Here is a 22,149-nt window from a genome sequence, read left to right on the forward strand (position 1 = left end):
TGTCAAAAGAAATCACAGTTCTGAATACGTAAACAAGAAATGATGGACTCAAAATTATTCCAAAAGGTTGTCGACATAAACTGCCACAGTGTTTAGATTTCTAGTGAATAGACTGAACCGAACAAAAAGCTGATCACTGTGTTTTCAACTAATTAAAATGGTACCTAGAAATATTTAATTTTCAGACAAGTTTTTTGTGAGGTAAACAGGGATTTTTACCTGAGAAGAAGGCAGGAGGAGACTGACACAGACTTAAGACTGCCTTTTCTGATCAATGACGGATGAATATCAGACCCAGATTTAAAGTTGTGAATCCTATACCAGGTATCATCTCTTTTCTCCTTCGTAACTTCCACATGAAAACATGCATGTTTCTTTCCCTTTTTCCTGCATTAGCAACCTCAAAACTTGCTTCAAAGCAATGTTTTAATGGGGGTGGGATGGGGTGTCTGGTTTTTTAGGGGGACAGATGACCACTTCCAAAAGGATTTGCTTTCATTCCAACACAGAATGAAAGCAAATTCTGAAACCTTGAAAGTTGCCCTGAAATGGAACCATCACTTTTTGGTTAGCCCTACTAAAACAACCCTCTGCTCTTTGGTCAAGCTTCACCTGCAACAACAAATTTCACCACTGAAAAGCAACTGGCTCAAAAGAGGTCTTAATCTGAGGACTTCCTTAGCTCTTTCAGAAGAATGTTTGATGGGACTATCAAAAGTAGCCCTAGCAATGCTAAAACTGAAACTGCAGCTAGGCCAATGAATCATCTTGTTCTTCTCTAAAGCTTGTTTTTACAGCTTTAAATATTTCTGATGATTGCAGCCATGGGTAGGAATAAAGACATTGGTCACTTCAAAATTTAAGACTGTTTTGAATGAATAAGAAATACTATGAAAAGGTGAAATTTAAAAGAGCACTGGTCTCTTGCTGATATTGACCAAGTACATTATTGGCAACCATGTGTCTATTGCCAATCAAAGGAAAAAATGTTTAAACATTAGAGTGATGTTTGCATTCATTTAATTGAAGGATTAAAAACATCTGTTTGATGAGGGCATGTTGTGTACTGGCTCTTAGCAATACTTAAGCTGCCCAAGGGGTCTAATTCCAAGTCTACAATTGTACTGACACACTATTCATTAATAAATAAACAGCAAATGAGCACTTCTCCAAATTGTAGTTGTTGACTGCAGAAAAATTAGCCAACATCACCAAGGACACCTTCAGTACGGCAATTCAACACATCTTTATGGAAAACATTTCTTGCAGATGACATTGTCAACATGGCAAGAGGAAAAAACAGTAAAGAAAAACACTCAAAACTGATTTCCATAGAAGTGTGTAATGTTCTAAGGTATAAAATTAACAAATACAAAGTGCATAATAATTGTCTCTGTCGTTCATGAATGTAACAAAAGCTTTGGCTCAGGTAGCTTCATTATGTTATCCTTATTCACAAAAGTAAATAGATCCATCAGCTAATACAATGGCTTATTATAAAAGGGATGAAGAATGAGCATAGTGTTTCACCTAGGCAGAAGATGAGACAGAATGTCTCTTTGAAGCAGTCTTGATGCTTCAGAGGTTTGCTGGAGTCAATGGAGAGAGATGATGTGGAAAATTGCCTCCTAGAGGTTGAATCAGTGTGGGCCTTGGGGTTTTCTTCCCCTTCACCCCTCTCTTTTGGACAGAGAGAAAGGGAAAGTACATCTTTATGACCACTGCTATTCTTACATTTTAGAAAGAAGATCATTGTGTTGGGAATCACCCTACACTTCAGTAAGGAACTGCATTCTCTAGCACCAGGCTACTCTAAAAGTGAAAAGATTTAACTGTGACTGCTTTATAAGTATTGGAACTGAAGTGCCTAGGGTTGCATGTCGCAGTTTCTCTAAACACAGATCAGAAGTAAAAGAGTGGATGATGCAGGTAGGAATGGCCTGTGAGGGCTCTAAGCATTACAAACCTTTTCTTTTTTTTGTCTCTTTTTTTCTTCCCCCAAACTAAATGATTGCAGTTAGGAAACACAAGACCGAATCTGACCATCTCTAACTCAAAATACTAAACTGCAGTAGACAAGAAACCTTGGGCGATAAAAATCTTAAGAGTTACTCTGAGCCTGCCAATGACATGGTCCTTCAGAACAAGGACTTAACCTTGCAATTTCCTTAATAGTGACTTATTATAGTGTAAATGGATGGGGAACCATATTTTTGCTGATGGATAAAGATTAATTTATCCTTATGTAGCATATTGTTATAGAATTAACAGGATGGATTTCAACCTACTTGCTTTTAGAAAACTCCGCAAGTACAGCACTTCTAGTTTTCAATACACAGACATTTTCAAAAACTATTTAAAGTCTATTATTTTTCATTATGGTCAAGAGAAACTTTGATTTGCTCACCTTTGCAGTTGCCCCGGTAGGCTATTTCCAGCTGAGGGTCTTTGCATTTTGCTCGTTGAAATTCACACCGGGACAGAAAAGTTCTTCCATCAGATGCACACAGTGATTTCTGAGGGGAACCTGCACAGTCCAGGCTGCATTCTCTGTCTTTGTCTTGGTCCACTCTCAAAAACTAGAAAAAATAAATTAATGCTGTAGGAATGCTATTCCTTTGCAAAAACTGCTCTGTGATCCCTTTTCCCAGGGAAGACATACAACTATTACCTAAAACTGAAAAGAAAGCTCTGCTTTTTTAGCCTATTCTAATACAAGCTGATTCATCATATCTGGGGTTATTCAGCTGCTGCTTTGAAATGGTAGTGATTGCAACATTTCTGTAGCATACACTAAATCCACTATCGCAATTAGGAAATCTCTGAATCTCCTTCAACAATTATGAAGCTGAAAACAGTGGCTTGGAGTCTTTAGAGCAAAAATGGTGATGGCAGAAATAATCTTCAGAACAAAAATGAGACAGCAATGGAAACGCCTATTTTATTAGTTATGCATTAACTAGTCTACAATAACAAGCTGAAAAGTCTGTTCTAAGATCCAAATAGGATTTTTAACATCAATACTCATCTAAAATTATACCTATAATATCTTCAATGGCCTCAGTGCAAGAGGTCTGAAGAGAAAATGAGTGAGATGATAGATAGGAGAATCTTATGAAGCACCTTATGAAACACAACAGATCACTTGTTCTTGCAGTGCTCATATTCAAAATCTAAAGACTCCTCAACAAAACAAAAATTTCAGATATATTTTATAGAAATATGTGTATTTGTGCATATGCTTGCCTATAAAAATATATGCCAAGATTGAAGAGGGAAATGTTACAAGCTTGCAGTTTTTCCAGTGAGACCATTCTTATAACATGCACAATGGAGTCCTGCACTTGGGTCACAACAACCCCATGCAACGCTACAGGCTTGGGGAAGAGTGGCTGGAAAGCTGCCTGGCGGAAAAGGACCTGGGGGTGTTGATCGACAGCCGCCTGAATATGAGCCGGCAGTGGGCCCAGGTGGCCAAGAAGGCCAATAGCATCCTGGCTTGTATCAGAAATTGTGTGGCCAGCAGGAGTAGGGAAGTGATTGTCCCCCTGTACTCGGCACTAGTGAGGCTGCACCTCAAATACTGTGTTCAGTTTTGGGCCCCTCACTACAAGAAAGACATTGAGGTGCTGGAGTGTGTCCAAAGAAGGGCAACGAAGCTGGTGAAGGGTCTAGAGCACAAGTCTTATGAGGAGGGGCTGAGGGAACTGGGGTTGTTTAGCCTGGAGAGAAAGAGGCTGAGGGGAGACCTTATTGCTCTCTACAACCACCTGAAAGGAGGTTGTAGGGAGGTGGGTTTAGGTCTCTTTTCCCAGGTAACAAGTGATAGGGCGAGAGCAAATGGCCTCAAGTTGCGCCAGGGGAGGTTTAGATTGGATATTAGGAAAAATTTCTTCACCGAAAGGGTTATCAAGCATTGGAACAGGCTGCCCAGGGAAGTGGTTGAGTCACCATCCCTGGAGCTATTTAAAAGCTGTGTAGATGTGGCACCTAGGGACATGGTTTAGTGGTGGGCTTGGCAGTGCTAGGTTTACGGTTGGACTCGATGATCTTAAAGGTCTTTTCCAACATAAATGATTCTATGAGTCTCAGCTGCCATTCCAAAGTGCCCCACCATGGGTGAGCAGAAAAGACAAAACCTGAACCAGACTGCATGCTGTGTGCAAAACAGTCTTGAGCCAAATAATTTTATTTAATTTGTTACCAATCAACAAAAACTTCTGACCGCTGTTTTGAGCATGGTCTAAGCCCTGGCATGGGTTCCCATGACTGCAAACCCTCAGGGGTGTCCCTGCCCCAGCATGGGTTGCCCATGGGCTGCGGTCCCTGGGGCTGTCCTTGCACCAGTGTGGGTCACCTGAGGGCTACAGTATTTTTCTTCTGGACTGGCACAGGGCAGTTTGTGTCCTCCTCTCACACTGGAGAGCCCTGCAAGGCCCCTGCTACTCAACAAACCCTGTCAGTTCTGCCCATTGCATCACACATTCTCCCTTTCTCAGAAATTCCATCTCATCTCCTCCTGAAGACAGTGAGCGGGTACGGGCTGACAGAAGTAATTTAGGTTGTTCCCATTATGAATTTCAACAGATGCTCCCCTTTCTAGTTCTGCCATGAAGCCACACTGAGCCTAGTCTAACTGTTCATCCCTCCACCGCGAAAACTGCAGGCAAGGCTCATGAGTTTGGCATCATCCTTTGCACTGTGAAAAGCAGGAGCTGCTCACCCTGAAACATACTGCCAAAAAACTATTCGGTTCTGATGCCACTGCATGCCAGTCAAAAACAAAGACAGCCAAAAACAAAGACAGTACTTTATCTTCTGAGCTCCTGAAAAGCAGGGACTAGAGAGAAGGTGAACTCAATAAATCCTCACATGAATTTCTCTATCCTTTTCCTGTTTCTGAATAAGCACAAAATTAAGCAAGGCGTATAGCTACCAGGAGATAATCATTCTGCTAAGCATTAGGAGGCACCCGAGAGAAGGTCTTCATCCAGCTCAAGCACTGGTTTCATTGGTGCTACTTCATCATCATAAACCTTGGGTAAAGAAAATTCTGAACTTCAGATTAGAAACTGAGACTACTAGGAGGAAAATTTCAAGCAAAAAAAGAGGACAAAGAAGTATTTGAGCAGGAAAGAGTAGTACAAGCTAAAAAATTCAGAAAATATTTGCTACACATAGTTTCCTTGCATTTTATTACACCAAAAAATGTATAAAGAAAGTCATAAATCACCATAATCTTCATACTTAAACTGTGGTCTATTTGCATTTCCTATCACTTAACGTGAGGAAATGCAGACGTCTTTTTGGAGAGTTTGCCTGAAAATGGAGACACAATCCCAAAGGTATCACTTTAAAATAACAGTCATATGGTTGGATTTCGACCAGAATTTTTATATTTTAGTGGCGCAGTAACATAAAAAGGAAAGCTTCCTTTTCCCGATGTTTTTGAGCAATTTTTCATTTTTAACAATAATTAGCTTCAGAAGCAAATTACTCGCAAATTACTCACAAATTACACACAAACCCCAAACCTTTATTCCTGGAGTTTAGCTATAGAGCTCCAAAAGTGGAGAAGAGATGTTTCTTTTCCCCCCATTTTGGTGCTATTTTGCAGATCCTTCTTGCTGACAGAAATTAATAATTAGCTGAGCTGAGTGGGAAGGGAGAAAAACTGAAGTCATCTCCCTTTACCTGCAAAGTGGGCAACAGTGAAGACAGGCTTCCATGTCTCTGACCAGTCTCCAAATTATGTTGGTCTCCAGGGCCTGCCCAGGTGCCCTGACGAGCTGCAGCACAGGGGCGGTACCGGTGAGGTCCTCCAAGCCTCCCTTTCTTGCCTGGGAGACATCTGCAGGACTCTGGGTTTAGGCCTAGCTAGGACAGTGAAAAGGACTTTTCAAGGAAAAATGGACCACGTGGGGCCTCTGGCAGAAAAACTGGATCCAGTCCCCTGCTCTGCCTCAGACTTCCCCTGTGGATTTGGTGATGGCAAGTCAAGTGATCTCCTTCTTCCTATTTTGCGAAGTAAGGATCGGAGTACAGCCTGTCTATGTGTATAAGACTACCCCTCTGTAATGGCTAGGCACTTTGCCACCCTTAATTTATCCTCAGCAACATCCCTGTTGAGCAGAGAATTATTTTTCAAAAGCACAGGAAGGCTTCGTGACCCACAGAAAATCATGTGGTAGATCAGGGAACTGAATCCAGGCACCAGAAAAAAATCACACACAGCAACAGTCTAGCCTCTGTCCCATTTTTCTCCCAGACTTTCCTCATCTTTTATGTTTTGAGTTGTTGCAGGAGTTAAGATGAGTATGCCCGATCGCAGTGGACAAACCACAGTAACACAGTAGACAGAAAATCCCCTTAATCGTCTGAGGAACAAAATCCACTCCCTTGAGAGCGTGATAGTTCACAGATAAAGCTATATTTTAAAGGGCATTTATCCAAAGAGTTTTATTTAAGTATTTTATTATTTCAAAGCCTTAGAGGAGATTAGGGTAAATTATGGGTTCAAGGATATTCAAGCAACCTGGAAAAGCAGAGGATGAAGACATACCCGGGAGACAAAACCACTTGAATAGCTTGTTGGTTAGCCAAACCTCACTGGAGAATTTGGGTTGTACATTTAAACAATTTCCACCAACCTAGTGTAACTGAGGGATTTAAGAGCAGGAAGGACAAAAAGGCAAGCAACTGCGAGAAAAGATAGCATACAAGAGAGACTAGCAAATGTACTTATAAAAAAAGATAGAAAGTATGTGATTGACATTTGGAAAATACTCCATTGTCATCTTCACTACAGCAGCATAAGATGATACAAGTCCAAATCAGCATTGCTTGCTCACATGTAGCCAAAGGAATCGATAAATATGTCAAAACTAATAGAAATGTGGAAACAAGCAAGGGCTACGGGATTTCTCAGGGGTTTTGCTATTTGTTTAAATAGGAACAAGCAGAGTCAGTGACACAAAAACTAGCTTCATACTGATGCTCATCTTAGAGCTGTACTTTCCTGTGAAAATATTCCTTTTGATTAAAATAGGACAGTTTAGAGAGAGAGAAAGATGGTTCTAGATGGACCAGAAGGTGACTCACCCTGAATACTGGCTCATCTATTTCTGTCTTTAAGTTCATTTAACAAACAAATCTGTTGTTGCACAGACATGTGATTCACTGAAAGACAAGCTTAAAGCAGCATTTCTGTTGAATGCTGGTAGCAACTGAGATTAAGGCAACGATAGTTGACCAACCTGAGGTGGAACTATTTTGAACAACCAGTAAAAACTGGACAATTATGGTTAAACCCTATTAAAAAGCAAACCACTTTTAACAGAGAAGTATTTCTGCCCCTAACAACACAGAAACCAGCCTAGTCAAGTTTCAGAAAATTGTTTTCAACTACAAATGTGAGCTTATGCTACAGATTAACAGGCATGACTCCTCAACTGGAGTTGCTTTAACTTATCTTCTGCTTTACATTTTAATATCATAAAAAATTTTTACAGCCTCCAATTTATTTCAGCCATTCCAAAGCATTATACTTTACAGCACCCAATTTCCAAGGGGCCTACTTTCTATAGCAGGCACTGCTTTAAATTCTCAAGTACTATTTCTAAGAAGAAAGAACAATAATGGGACTATATCAGAAAAATTTTTAATTGTTAAGTTTACCTCAGTTAATAAAACCAAAGTCACTATAAACTGCATGTATCCACTTGACAGATATAAGCATTGATAAAATATTATTTACTGTCATGTGTTTCAGGCATCATGGAATTCCAGTATTTTCCTTCACCGTCTCACACACCAAAGGCTCTTAATACTGATTGAATTGTGCCCCCCTGTATCACCGGTGGTCCCAGTGATCTTTCATCCCTCTGTTACTGGAGTTTGGTAACACTAGAATTGTCGGAATATGAAGTAGTAGATACCTGAAACCTTACTTATACTGGGGAAAATTATTTCTGCTCTGTTTTCTGCCCTGCTTTATCTTTCAGCTTTGTTTTTGTCACTGGTCCCACATCTGGGCTGTGAACAGTCAGGATGCTTACTTCCTCAACCGCAAGCAACATGTTGCAGTCCATGAGAAAGTTTTTCCAGTACCTCAGGAGCAGACTTTTGACGGTTTCTTTACTGTGCTATTAAACCATTTCTCAAGATAACATGTCCATAAACTTGTTCACTGCTATGGCATAACACATATCTTCTCTTTACCTTACACTGTCCACTCTTATGCAGGGATTTAGTGTCATTCCCTCTGGTCTTCATCCTGCTGCCACATCACCAGTAGGGCAGAAAAGGTCTTCAGATGCAACCAAGTCACATGCACATTCGTGCATTTCCAGTGCACAATTCTGTGATCCCACCGTCTACAGTGCACAGCAACTCTCTTTCCAACTAAGCAGATCACAGAGTATACTGGGAGAAAAATGGTGCACGGCTAGAGAGTGAACAACTGGATACATCTACAAGCCAAACTGCCAGTGCAAGAAAGCAGAAGAGTTGAGACCACTGTTACAGTCTGGTCATGGGGAGTGCAGACATCTCTCTCCATTGGAGGAAAAGCTGACGACAGATGCACTTAGGCTGAGGCGTAAAGATTAGTTATTGAATCTGGCTCAGCCTTTTAAACAGTAATGGGAAACGCTCTACTCTACATTTCACAATATAGTGCACAGCTGTGGATTGTCTTTGGTCAGAGGCCACTGTCTGATTAATCTAAGCAAGGCAGGGGAGTGTTCCCCAACTTCTTTTTTTTAATTTTTTTTTTAATTTGGGTCAGTTGATCTCTAAGAGTTTACTTGCAGTCCTGTAGAGACATCCTTAACACAAACAGGCTGCACACAAAGCATAACTCATAACAATGCTAAACCTATTTTTACTTTGCCCTAATGTAAGTTTTGCTACTACAGCTGAAGACCCAGAAACTGCTTCTTTTCTGTCTGTGGAGAAAAACTCCATCCTCTTCCGTGAGATCAGGTTGGAGTCTGCACTAGGAAAAAAAAACACCTTCAAGTTCATGGATTCAGATTGTTCATTAGAGGTTTTCAGACTTTCTTCAATTTATAGACCCCTTCAATTTCCACTGGACCTATATACCCTCCACTGACACTAGGTATTTAAACATACTGACAACAGGTTTTTATTCTGTTATTTTTTGTGGACCCCTTATAACTGATATACAGACTTTCCCTCTGACTAAGTGAAAACTGCTTCAGAATCTAAAATGAAGTTCAAGCCTGCTTGCAAAACAGGAGAATAACACCTCATCTTGGGGGGATGAGGGCCAAAAAGGCCTGAAAAACAATCAGAAGAGAAAAGATGGATGCTAGACATCCAACACTGTTTTGCTTGGAAAAGCCTAGTGTAGACTACAGCTTTGAAAGGCAATTTCTTTATCCTGCATCTGTTTACTGTAAGATGTTGAATAGAACAGTCTGACTTCCCCACTGCTGGCATGGGAGGTCTGTGAATAAACTATGGAGCAGCGCGCTCTAAAGTGGCTCTGTGCTTAGGGCTTTGTGCTGTTGAAAAATGTGCTGATTTGCAGTGATTTATGTAGCCATGCTGTTTCTGTCTGATAGCTGCCTGAAGGGCAGATGTGGAAGTCTCCAAGCTAGGAATATTTTGTTCCCTCCGGGCTCATCTACAGTGGGAAAATGAGTTAGAAAATAGTAATACATATGTGTGTGTGTACATATATATGTATATATGTACATGTGTATATATATGCACACACCATTGTGTATATATATCCACACATGCAGGCTATAATAGGTAAAGTCATATTTCCATGTATGTTTCAGACTAAGGCAATGATGTTTAAATATCAACATGCTAGTCTGCCTTAGAAAGCACTCTAACCGGCTAGTCTGTCTCAGTTAATCTGCTTTATTAAAACACCACTCATGTTTTCACCATTTTTTTCATCACTCTTCTGCCAAGGAATGAAGCAGAAGGTACATTTACGGAACAAACCCTACTCTTATCCCAATGCCATGGAAAAGCATTCAACCCTAGTGCTGAAATGTATGAAAACCCTAAGTTCTCCTTATCCTTATTATTGAGTTTTTTAGGACAGTACCAGAAGATACCTTCAAAATGACAACTCTCTATAACTGCTGTACTTAACCTGTCTTTAACAGATTAGTTCACCTTGCGCTGTCCCACTGAAGCAAAACAGTCCTTCATGACTGTTCCAGGACAAGCCCAGAGCTGCCTACTTCAAATTGTGACCTCCTTCTTTGTCCAGACATACAGGACATCACGATTAAGCTTAAGCTTGCATGGAAGAATTTACACAGAAAGCCATCACACACAGTACTAATCAGATGCTATTCTGATGAGCTAGAATGTGCCCATTCCTGCTATTATATTGGGCAAGGCCATTTGCACTTACAACAAAGAATCTCGTCAAAACATTTCTGTGTCTCTTCTTAATGGTAAAGGTTCTTGGTGTAAATCAGAATCTTTCCATTATATTCCACTACCAGACAAGTGAGCAGACTACTGACTTCAGTGAGGTCATCTCAGACATCTAAAAATGAACATTTGTTCTTGAAAGTTCATTTACCCCTATTCACACAAAAAATTAGTATTCCAGCCACAATACTGCAGTACTCTCCAGGGCAGCAAGCCATGATCATGATTTCATAATGTGGAGCTAGTTGCGTACACTAGAGAAACTAGAAATTGCCAACTTTAGGATAAGATTCGCCTGACTTAGGATAAGATGGATCACATCCTAGAAATGTCCCTTCCACTTTATGAACTGGAGAGTCTGATCAACTAGCTCTCCTGTAAATGGTTGAAGTCCTATGAGATTAATCCAGCCCAAAGAAAAACAGAGGAAGAAACATTCAAAGTCCCAGGTTCCAAATGACTAAAACAGAGGTGGGCTCTAGGTTTCAAAAATAACTTTATCAAAGGTCTCCAGCAGGTGTCTGCACACCTGCAGGAGCACACAGGAGGGACAATTGTCTCTAATGCCTGCTGAGACATCGTTTTATTGAAAAGGACCCTGTTAAACCTCTGAACACAGACACCCCCCGCTTTGCCTCATTATATTTCATGAAACTCTTCATGTGTACCTTATGACATCAGACCTCTTTCCATGTAAACTTAGCAGGGATGGTTGAAAGAAACAGCTAGAGTATGCAATTTCACTAACCGGGAAGGCAGGGTTTGGGTTTGTTGGGATTTTTGTTGGGTTTTTTTGTTGTGGTGGTGTTTGGTTTTTTTAAATCACTCTTGGGTAAGCATCCTCAATAAGGACAGCGTTGTGCTTTACTCCATCAGTGCCCAGAGTGCAGTGGAGCTCTTGGAGACTCACTCCAAAACTACAGTATCATCTTGTTACACCAGCATAGAAAATTGGCTATTAAACAGGGTTGTGCTTTGATTGATATGTTTTGCTTTGGCATGTTATTTTTTAAATGTTTATTGCTTTAACAGGTGTTTCTTTAAGTGAGCTCTACTTTGCTGTATTGATGGAGGGATGGTAGGGCTGAATGTCACCACATCCACTACTTCTTTTTACTGCTGCTTCACAAATGACTAAGAAAGGCAAAACATCTCAGTTGTGCAACCATGTAAACTAGGAAGGACTGAGCTGAAATTGAAGCAAACCGAGTGACACACATTCTTTCCCGCTTTGAAGAAAGGATGGACATCAATTTATTAGACATGCAATCCCAAGTTTCATCATTACCATATCACAAAAAAAGTTCCTCCCAACAGTTCACCAACTTAAAGAGATTTCAAGTGATTTGGTGGCTCGACAGTATTTCAATATTTCTAATCTACTAAGGATGAATTATTTTGGGGGCTTGGGAGGCAGGGAACCACAACCAATTTAGAGAAAGGTTGGGAGGTGGGGAGGAAATGGACTCTGTAAGGGGTTCAAAAGTGCCAGTTGAGAAGATTTTTCTTCTATTTATTATAGTTTTGATCAAAAATGAACTGAATTGCTTTGGTCTCTGGAGGCATAGGTGAAGTTACAGCAAAAGAGCATTCTGTGCTGTTTAAGCATTCTGAGTATAGTATACCAGGAAACACTACAAGAACAAGGGGTCCAAATCTTCTCTTTTTTCTCTCCATTTGGCTTTGTCTTGAAAAGAAACTTCAAGGTAGTGCAATCATACCTCTTGAAGGGCTATTCTCTTGAATAGGTTAATTGTAGGATCTGGTTCCATCCCTACTAAGGTAAATACACAGACTTCAATAGGAGCAGGTTTGGGCTCCTATTGAGTAGCACTCAACCCTGGTGAACTACCCTTTCAGAAGGACCTTTCACTGATTCATTTGAATGCTCCTACAATATAGTCTTTGGAAGCACAAAGCACTCACTCCAAATGAGTCATGCCAGAAGCTGCAAAGTCTAAGCATCAGAAACAATGTATGAACGATTTGTTGGTATTGACCTCGTATAACTAAAAATGAGCTAATGGTCTTAATTTTCAAGACACAATAAACACTGTCAGTGACACTAAAACACCCATTATCTGACTACGTTCATTCATTTCCAAGATTAGGAGTCCTCCATATTTCACGAAACCACTCATTTTTGCAAACTGAGCCTAGTGTATTCACTATAGATGAAAACAGCCCACACATTTAATACTGTAGATATTTAGAAGTAAAAGTGCACCACAGCAAGGACAAATAGACTGCAACTTTTTTTCTTCCAACAAATACTTTACCTGGCTTTTCAGGGATCAAAAAAATCTTCCTGTGATTTTTATTATAGTTATTTTGAACTCCAGTTTAACATAAACAGCTGTTTTCTTTCATTTTGCACCATTAAAAAAGTTAAATAGTATCCAAACTTAGGGTATCAGCTTGCTGTATGTGTTGCCTGAAAATTGAACTGTAGATTGGGATGGAAAGCATGACAGTCTTAAGTACAGTGCTGAAAGCAGCACTGTTGAAAATGTGGTAAAGAAAAAAGACAACTCTTATCAGGAAGGTTGTGTGCTTTGTATGTATGTACAACTGCTAGTTAGAGAGATTTCAGCCTTTTTATTTCTTCAGTAAATATATAGTTTTTCTTTCTCTGTGTCCAGTGGCATTACTTCTCTTGGTTTCAGAGTATTACCAGCAAAGTATAGGGGTTCAACAGAGTCAAAAACACCTATGGATAAACAGACCTTGGGTTACCAGAGACAAAACAATCTACCATAAATTCATACTGAAACTCAAACTGAAAGGGTTTCTAATCTGAAGGCACTCTGTTCTGTATGTACTACAGTCCGCTAGTTTCTAGATATGTCATGCGTCCAATGTTCTGCATTTTTCCCAAGTCACTGGTAACTTTATGCCCTTCATTCTTGTGGTATTGTTATTCATAATCTTTTCTTTGGCGGGTTGCTGTCATTTATAGTGTTTCTTCTCAGTTGCCAGAAGTCACACAGGGAGAAAATAAACAGAGAAACAGTGGGATGCATTGTCTATGTATTGAATTATCCTTTGGTTTACTTAAGCTTTTCATGAGTACTGACCCAACTTTCAGAATACAAGCAGGCTAGCACAACCATCATGTTAGCCAGTTTCCTCACACACAGCTAATCTGCCTGGTTAGTGTCTTTAATAACCACAGCTACAATTTGGGAAAATAGACATATTTTACTTTTTAATCTTGTTCAAAGGCTGCTTACATGAAAAATATTTTGGTTTCTAAAATGTTGAAAAGCTATTTTAAAATTCAAATAAAATCTAAGCCAGATCAACATTTCTATATTTGAGGGTTTTATTTTAGGATTAAAGAATATCACCACACACCCTTAAAGAGTCTGAGGTAGCTTAAAACAATAAAACTAAGAGCAATGTCCTACAACTCAAAATAAGAAGCATTAGGTTGAACCTTTGTCACAAAGGCCAGAAACCTCCTCATACACTGGTACAGCACACAGGACATGCGATACCCTGAAAATGAGCTTCTAGATGGTCTCAAACAATCATGTCCAGGGTGATCCTCATTGCTCCCTGGAATCATGAGAGGGAGACCTCCTTCCCAGCTCACCTCTGCTCTCTTCCCACCACATGCCCAAGCAGCCACCAGCTCTTCATACCAGTCCAGCAGCAATTACACTAGGGGATGTCAAAAAGACAATTTCGTAAGCTCTTACCTCAGTGAAAAGGAAATAATTTATTAAAGGAACAGGGGGATCCCCTCAAAAGCTAAAATGAAACAGTACTGGATGTTGTGTTACAGACTTGTAGGGAACAATCTTCCTTTGTGGGGGGACAGAAAGGCTCAGTTAAACAGGGCTTTTCTATATCTGAGTTTCTATGCAACTCTATTTAATGCCATCATGATCAGCAGGCAACTGGCCACTCTCCATATGGCTGGTTGCCTTCTCTTCCTGGGGAACTAAAGAACACGGAGGGCATCTCAAATGACGAAGACACAGTATGAGATAATATCACAACAGAGCATTTCTTTTTATAATTTAAATCAAGTAAGCAACTGATTCACGCAGGGCAGAAACTCGATAAGACATCAAAGGTCTAATCCCCAACCCATAAAGCTAACTTGCTGACAATAACTGCAGAGCTCTAACTCTCTTACATTTATCACTGCCATCAGCTTCTTCAGAACAAAGTATTTTGGAAGGAAGGCAGGCAGCTGAGTCTGGGAGGCAGATTTTGCTCTTGTTAAACTGTTGATCTTAAAACAACATATTGCTAGGTTTAAATACTGTCATCTTTAAAAGAAGAAATCATGCTAAACAGTTAAATAGTAGACATTTGGAATATACAAGGGTTTAACAAGCTAGTCTAATGAGAAAAAAAACACTTTCCATAGGGATACAAGAACCTGGCTGTGGTTTTCTCAAACCACTGGCAGTTCTACTTCCTCCCAACTTTGGGGTTTTATGGAACTCTTGTATGTTTGTTTGTATGTTAGGCAAAAACATTTTTCCTTTAATTTAAACCATTGTTTTCCAAGGAAAAAAGTCATTAGGAAGCCATTTATTTCTAATTACTATGAGGACTTTTGCAAAAGAAGAACTCTTGAATATGAAAAACAATTTTGTGTGTATCTAGAAGTGGGTAGGAGGGGTCAACACACCATGATCCAAACCAGGCAATTTACCAGAATAAAAAAGAATTTTTCAAAGTTCTGTGTCACATTTTAAGTGGCCTCTGCTTTCTTTGTAGCAGAACACATTTTCCTTGATGTTCTTTGCCTTCTACCCACCAGCTGGCCAGTAGCTTTTAAATCTGTCCTAAAAGATTACCCAGCAATACCAGAGAATGTTAAAGAATCATCATACTAGAAGTATAACCCATTAGTCCCTTTCCACTGTGGACCCTTATGTGTGAGATTTCTTGATAGTAAAAGGAATTGTTAGGGATGAGAAACCTGACGGAGAATTTGCAGAGTTTCCTTTTGAGTTCAGTGAGCAAAGGCCCCACCATAGTAGGCACTGTACCAAAAAAATCCCCAAAGAAGCTGAATGACAGTCACGCATACTGTCTTGTGGATGAAGAATCAACAATAGAAAAGACTACTGCACTCCAGAAGTAAAAAAAACAATGCTATTTCTAAACACAGTGGAGCTGAGAACACACAGAAGAAGATTATATCAGTAGATTGGGATCCTTTCATAAAAATCACTTGTATCACAGATTTTTGAGGTTTTTTTTTAAATGGGATGCAATCAGAACCAATTCTTACACACTTAAGAAAGCCTAGACACTCTGTATTAGTGATAAGAAAACTCTTCCAAGTACTTTGAAAACACAACATATAAAAAAACCAGAGCTCTAAAGAACAGGTATTTCATTTTAATCAGACTTTCTCGCACCCCTCAAAGTGGAAGAATTGAGGCCCAGCAAGTGTCAGCTCTTACCAAGAACTTATCTAAACATTATATTTCTACAACCCAAGAGTGAAGATTTCTGGAGTCCAAAGTCCCTGATGCAATATTTTATATTTGTGGCTTCTAGTCATACCAGAAAAATCAGAGAATCTTATCCTCTCAGATTATTTTTGTTGGAAGCATATAATTACTCCATGTTACAGATACTGTTTATATGCAGTGGAACTTACCAACAAAATATGGACAGGGGTGGCACCTATGAAATAGTTTCCTATTTCACTGTGGAAAATACCTCCCTGATACAGTTTTGCACAGCTTATAGCATTGGGAAGAATACTTGACAGAGCCCATCCCCTTCTAATAAACATACTCATCCCACCAATTCCACATCCTGTTCCTCCCCTGTTCACAAGTTGTTGTTTTTCTTGGAGTCTGGGACCTGGCTTTTGCAAATCATATTTTATCTTTTGGTGCTTGTGAGCTCAAGCAGAGCAATTGTAGCCACAGCTTTGTTTCTCTGTTGTGTAGTGGCCTGGAAAGCCAGCAGTGAGATGGCCAATTTCGACCAAATTTCATGGGCATGGGAGGAAGAAAAGAAATAGTGAAGCCATTTTTAAAAAAGCTTAATCTTTGCTCCCTGCACTCTGCCTCACACAGAGGACGAAGAGTAGATGCCACAGCAGACGCTGAGGCATTCTCACTTCCTTTTGTGCTGTTGCCTGAGGAAAAGGAGCATTAGGTGACTGGCCTAAGGGCAATTGCTCATTCACCTCCCTTCCCTGTAGGGACAGGTTGGCCAAGCACCTAAGCAGAATTACAAGCTGCCCACCACAGACTACTGATGCTTTCTGTGGATGGTGCTTGACCACATTAAAAAGCAATCTAGATAAATATGACAAATGTCAGTCTAAACATATTCAGCCATGAATATGGCTTGGACTAGAGGAACAAGGGGATTTTTCAGGCTCCTTGGCAAATGTAACTCACTGTTTAACTGTTCAGAAAACAGAAGAGCAAAGGTTTTATGAGAATTCAGTGTGCCCATATTTACTACTGGAGAGGCCTTCTTCTAGTTAAGATGCAGGCCTGGGGACCTAAAAAATTTGTCCCCCCTCAGATCTAGCACAGATTGCCTTTGATACCTGGACTAAGTTATTCTTCTGTCATTGCACAGTCTGCCACTTCACCTTTTGGATGTCATCCACTAGGCTGATATCTCTAGCCACCTCTTACAGCACTTGAGGGCCAGGCCTTCCTGGTTTATTAAAGTTCCCTGAGGTCCACCACTACTGCAATCTACACCACAGCTCCAGCCACAACTTATTCAGAGCAGCATCATTAGCCGACTCTGACACATTTGCCATAGGTTTGCTGTCACTGGCTTGGACTCAGGCTCCCAGGTAGGGAAGTATGGTCAGCTGCGAAGCTGTCTAACAGAAAGAGGTACCAAAGTATCACAGATTGCTGACACAAATGACTCCAATTACTTTGTGGCATTTTCCCATTATCGAGACAATCCATAGAAAATGGCCACACCTTTAAAAAATTCTTTTAGATTCATACATTTTAGAAAATTAAAAATCTAAGTCCTCTGCAGCTGCAGTTGATACCTAAATATACATTCTCCTCACAACTTGCCTCTAAAGAAGAGAAATTCCACTAGCATCAGTTTACAGCCAGTGAATTTAGTCACAGAGATGTGGTGGCTTGTCCAAAGTCACAGAGGAAGTCTGTGGCAATGCTGGGAATTAAACCCAAGACTCCAGAAACTCATTCCTGTTTTTTAACCACATGCATCATCCTTCCAAACGTTCTTTCCTACAAAAAGATTTAGTCATGGCTGAAAAAGGCCCGGCTCATTAACAAAGGAAGGACACAGCAAAAGAAACTGTATGAATCCTTCAAAATTGGCATGTGGATTCTCTTGTTAAAAACATTTGAAGATGTTTTGTAAAGTAAATTATGACCTTCTTTGTTTCCATTAAAAAAATCTTTGCTGAAGGTCATTTTTAATGGGATCTAGGATGATGTTCCAAGGGAAAAGCATGGGCTGAGCTGTTTTGGCTCTGCACACCATTAATTCTTTCAAGTTTTGAAAAACAGTGTCATACTGATTGGGTTTTTAGCTCTTTCAGGGCAAATCCTGAATTCAAGGTCTCACACAGTTCTCCTCCATTTCTGAGCCTAGAAGAATAGAGGAGAACAATAATACATTTAGTTTGTAAGAGGTATATACCTGCAATGTTCCTTCCTTAAAAGAACCAGGTCTACCTAAAAATCAAGGCAATATTTGGAGTCAGGACTCTGCCCTTTCTACCTACAATGAACGGACTACATCACAGACAAGCCATTTTATCTCTTGGTGCTTCTTTAGTCCTCACCCAAAAAATCAGACTATTACTTGTCTTTGTAAAGCATTTCATAAACCATGAATGAAAAATGCAATATAAGAGCAAAACATTAAGTAAGTGCCAAAGCCACAAGATCAGGCTCTGAACAAGGCCACAGACTTGACTTTCACTTTAGTTCTCTTGGGCTTATTTATTGCTGAGCATGGATTACTTGGATTTTCTATGACAGCTTAACACAGTGTTTTATTTAGTTATGGGTTTTTTAGCTTTAGGAACACCTCAGTTTTCAGATACTTCTTTGATGTAGCTGTCAGACATGCAGAAACAATGACAGCATTGTTAACATATCCATCAAAACACAAAATAAGTATGATACATTAATGTTTCTATCACAAACTGATACTGTTAAGGCAGAGGTATATTTTCCAAGGTTTTTCCAAACATTGTTCCTTACCACTAATTTGTCTAAAAGCTATACCACAGTGCTTCTCAACAGCAATATTTCAACCAAATTACAAGTTTACCTGAGCAAATTAGAAAATACTCCAACAAAGAAGGATACGTTCCTTAGCATGGCTTCCATACCCAAATATGTCAATCTTTTCTTCTCCCAGTTGGAAAAGCAGAGAGGATTAGCATGACAAGGAGTTGATATCATGATTTATCTGCTGCATACCATGCTTTTAATATCACATCATCTATCAGATAATCAAAATAAATGACAGTAGAAAGTCTTGAACACAGAGTGTGCAAGATGTATGTATGTTAGCTGCTCTAACAGGAATGAAGCTGTAAATTGGCTAAACTCTTTGCCCTCCTTGCACTAAAAGTTTTATTAAGGAAACCAGACTCTGCTTGAAGTTGAGAATGTTTTGTTTCTGTAGAATATTGTTGAACCACAAGAGGATCCAAGCTAACTAAGTATGGAGCAAGAGATGGTTTTGTATACCAGCCCAAAATATTCTGATACTGATTCATTGGTAACTTATGACTGGTTTGGATATAATCTTAACCAACCATCATTGTTTTGGGAGGTGAAATGACATGACTCAACAGAAACTAATATGATAAAGAACAGCTCACTCTTACTGCTTAAGTAAATCCAGTCAAAGCTTTGCTTCTTGCAACAGTGTTCCAGTCCTAACCTCTGAGAAAAGGCAAATACAAAAAGGTACAGCAAGCTCCATTTATCATACAATTCCTTTCTCCCTAGCTCAAAAGCATAACAGTCTTGTACAGATGGAAATGAAACATAATATCATGTTTTCATGTGCGCAGAACACCCAAAAAAACAACAGACAAATGCAGTATTTTTTCATATGATAGCCGTATTGCATATACAGCTTCATAAAGTGTTGCTGTCCGTTACTAAACATTCTTCTTTCTTCTTCCCATTTCTAAGCCTAAAAATCTTGTCAATCAAGATATACTCCAAGTTCTTTCAGTAAGGCTGACATAACCCCACACAAGAATCCAATTAAGAACTTGTTCTTTGGCTATAGTAAAGTCACACCCAGAAAATATTAAAACTTAAACTCTGGAAGTGACAGAGAACTATTTAAAATAGAGAAAAATACTGTGAATAAATTTAACCAGTGAATTTTAAGACTATATCTAACATTCCCTGCAGAAGTAGTACAGACAAATGTGAGGTTTTAAGCTGAATCTTGAACTCCAGATAAAGGAGCAGGTGACCTGGTGCCACCAATAGAAAGGAGACAGATTCCAGAAGTTATCTACTGTTAAGCATATATAAAATTCCAGTAGAGAGAGTGAGTGATAAGTCTGGGGGAAACATGATTCTCAGCAATGAACAGTCTTCTAATTTAAACCTTTAAGCCCTAACTTGGCTTGCCTTATTTGTCAGTGTGAGAGAATACACACTGTTATCTAACCACTATAAAAGTGCCTAGCTTTAAAGTTTTAGGGTTGTATGAGTTTTCCCAATCACCCTGTAGGTTGCCTTTTATCTTTGATTTTTCCTCAGTTCTGTTTTCCTTTTGTTTATCTGTAATATGTAAGCTGAACACTTTTTAAATAAAGTTGTGTTCTGGCACAGCATAAACAGGTTATCAGTTTGAATGTGATCCACCTCTGATGAATCATATGATGTACCATGGATATCATAAAAAAAACTAGAGCCAAAACAGACTTGCTTTTTCTATTATATGTTTAAGCTGCTTTTAAGAGTTTGAAAGAACAACTGATAACTGCTACAAAATTTGCCTGTGTTCTCAAAAGGCTTTAACTGGTAATGTATTTTATGTACACAAAAAGAAGATCCCTGCTGTTCCTTAAGGATTCACGCTGTCTGCAAGCTTTGAAATACTGCTGTTGTCAAGGGGAGGCAGTCTATGATTGCTCATCCTTGCCCGCCTCAAAGTTAAATTTGAATGGCAACTTAAAAGGAGGTGTCAGAATTTGTGTGTTCCTTAGTCAAGACCTAATACTTTGCTGAAGAAGAGCTTGTAGATCTAATCATCTTCTTGCATTCTATTTTATTACTGGCCCAGAGCTATCTGAAGTACCAGTTTCTTCCATCTGATAGAGTATGCAACATGACGTTTCATGGGCCTCACAGTTTTCTCTCTTGCTCCCTTAGTGGATTATATTTTCGTGCTAAGTATTACTGAACTGGTAACTGCACAGATCTTACCCTTGATTCACCCTGGTTTATATTGTTCTTGGCTAGAAGAGGCAAGAATGAACAACCCCCAATGAGAAGTCCGACCATCTTCCTCCCGGAGAATTGCAGCTGTGCAAAGACTACATATCATCTTTGGAAAACAAAAATCTATAAGGCAGTTTCTCCCTGCTGGCGTAATATGGTGCAAGTCAGACCACTTTCACTAGGACAGATAAGTCAAGCCCCACCCTTTGATGAAACAGAAAAATAGCAATCGCATCCAAATAAAGACACAAGTAAAGGAATGGTAATTTATTTTCATCCAGTGTGAATCTGAAAACACACAAAAATTAGATTCAGCAAGCCTGGAAAAGTACACAGGAACACTCAACAAAAGGACTTTGCAGCAATGCTTCCAGGAGTTCCTGCTTCTGGCCAGGACAAGAAATACCACTTTTGCAAGCTCTGTCCAACCTAAAGAAAAGCTTGGGTTTCTTTACAGTTCAAGTTTGGTTGAAACTTTATGTAATTCAATAGGGAAAGCTGGAGTGGAAATCAACACTCGATCCAGCTCTAATATTCTCTTTACCTCAAATACTTCTATACTGTTGGTTCCTAATTGTTGATGAGTGATACCCTTAAAGGTAAGAGGCAAACAGCACAATGACAAACCCAGTGCCCTGACAGCGTGCAGAAGGACATGGCTATAGAAAGTGTGAAGACAAGGCATTCGTGGTAGCAGAGCCTGGAAGAAACCAGTGAGGTGGGCAGAAGACAGCAAGGAGGATACAGCAATGGCACTGAGGCCTACCTTAAAAGAAAGGTCTCAAATGGCCATTATAGAGAGCTGCCATTCCAGCTCCTTTATATTTTGTGTTTGCTAGCATATCTGCATGATGTTCATGCACATGCAAAGACTTGCAGACAGATTTTTCCCAAAGCTGATGCACAGAATACATGTAATTTCTATATTATTAGCATACAGAGCCATCATACGGAAAGCACAGACCTTTCCTCACACATCATCTACTGGCACCAGTTGCACTGACTTTAGCAAAGTTACTCCTGATTTACATCTGTGTAAAAATAAGTCCAATGTGTTCAAGGAAATACTCTGCACAGCTGGGACAGTTTAGACACATGAAATAAATGTTTGTAACACCATGTGATTAAAGAAAAACCCAAACCACAGAGTTTAGATCTGAATCCAAAACCTCCTGAAGCTTGGTGTGTTTTAGATCCAAGATTTTGATTCAGACCCCTGTCTATATAAATTGTAGCAATTCACAATTTGCTGTGATTTTAACTAATATATCATACTGAAGAGATCAGCACCTAC

At 39.6% G+C, this 22,149-nt stretch overlaps 1 protein-coding gene across 2 annotated transcripts in view; it reads right to left on the reverse strand.

Moving 5' to 3' along the window:
• SMOC2 (SPARC related modular calcium binding 2) overlaps window positions 1-22,149 on the reverse strand; it is a 151,155-nt gene that overhangs the window by 101,883 nt on the left and 27,123 nt on the right. For both annotated transcript variants that reach the window (XM_050894770.1, XM_050894769.1), the window contains exon 2: window positions 2,408-2,579. In XM_050894770.1, the coding sequence (XP_050750727.1) occupies window positions 2,408-2,579 (172 nt within the window). The remainder of the gene's footprint in view (window positions 1-2,407; window positions 2,580-22,149) is intronic.

Source organism: Gymnogyps californianus, chromosome 3, assembly GCF_018139145.2.
Source record: "Gymnogyps californianus isolate 813 chromosome 3, ASM1813914v2, whole genome shotgun sequence".
Classification (NCBI taxonomy): domain Eukaryota; kingdom Metazoa; phylum Chordata; class Aves; order Accipitriformes; family Cathartidae; genus Gymnogyps; species Gymnogyps californianus.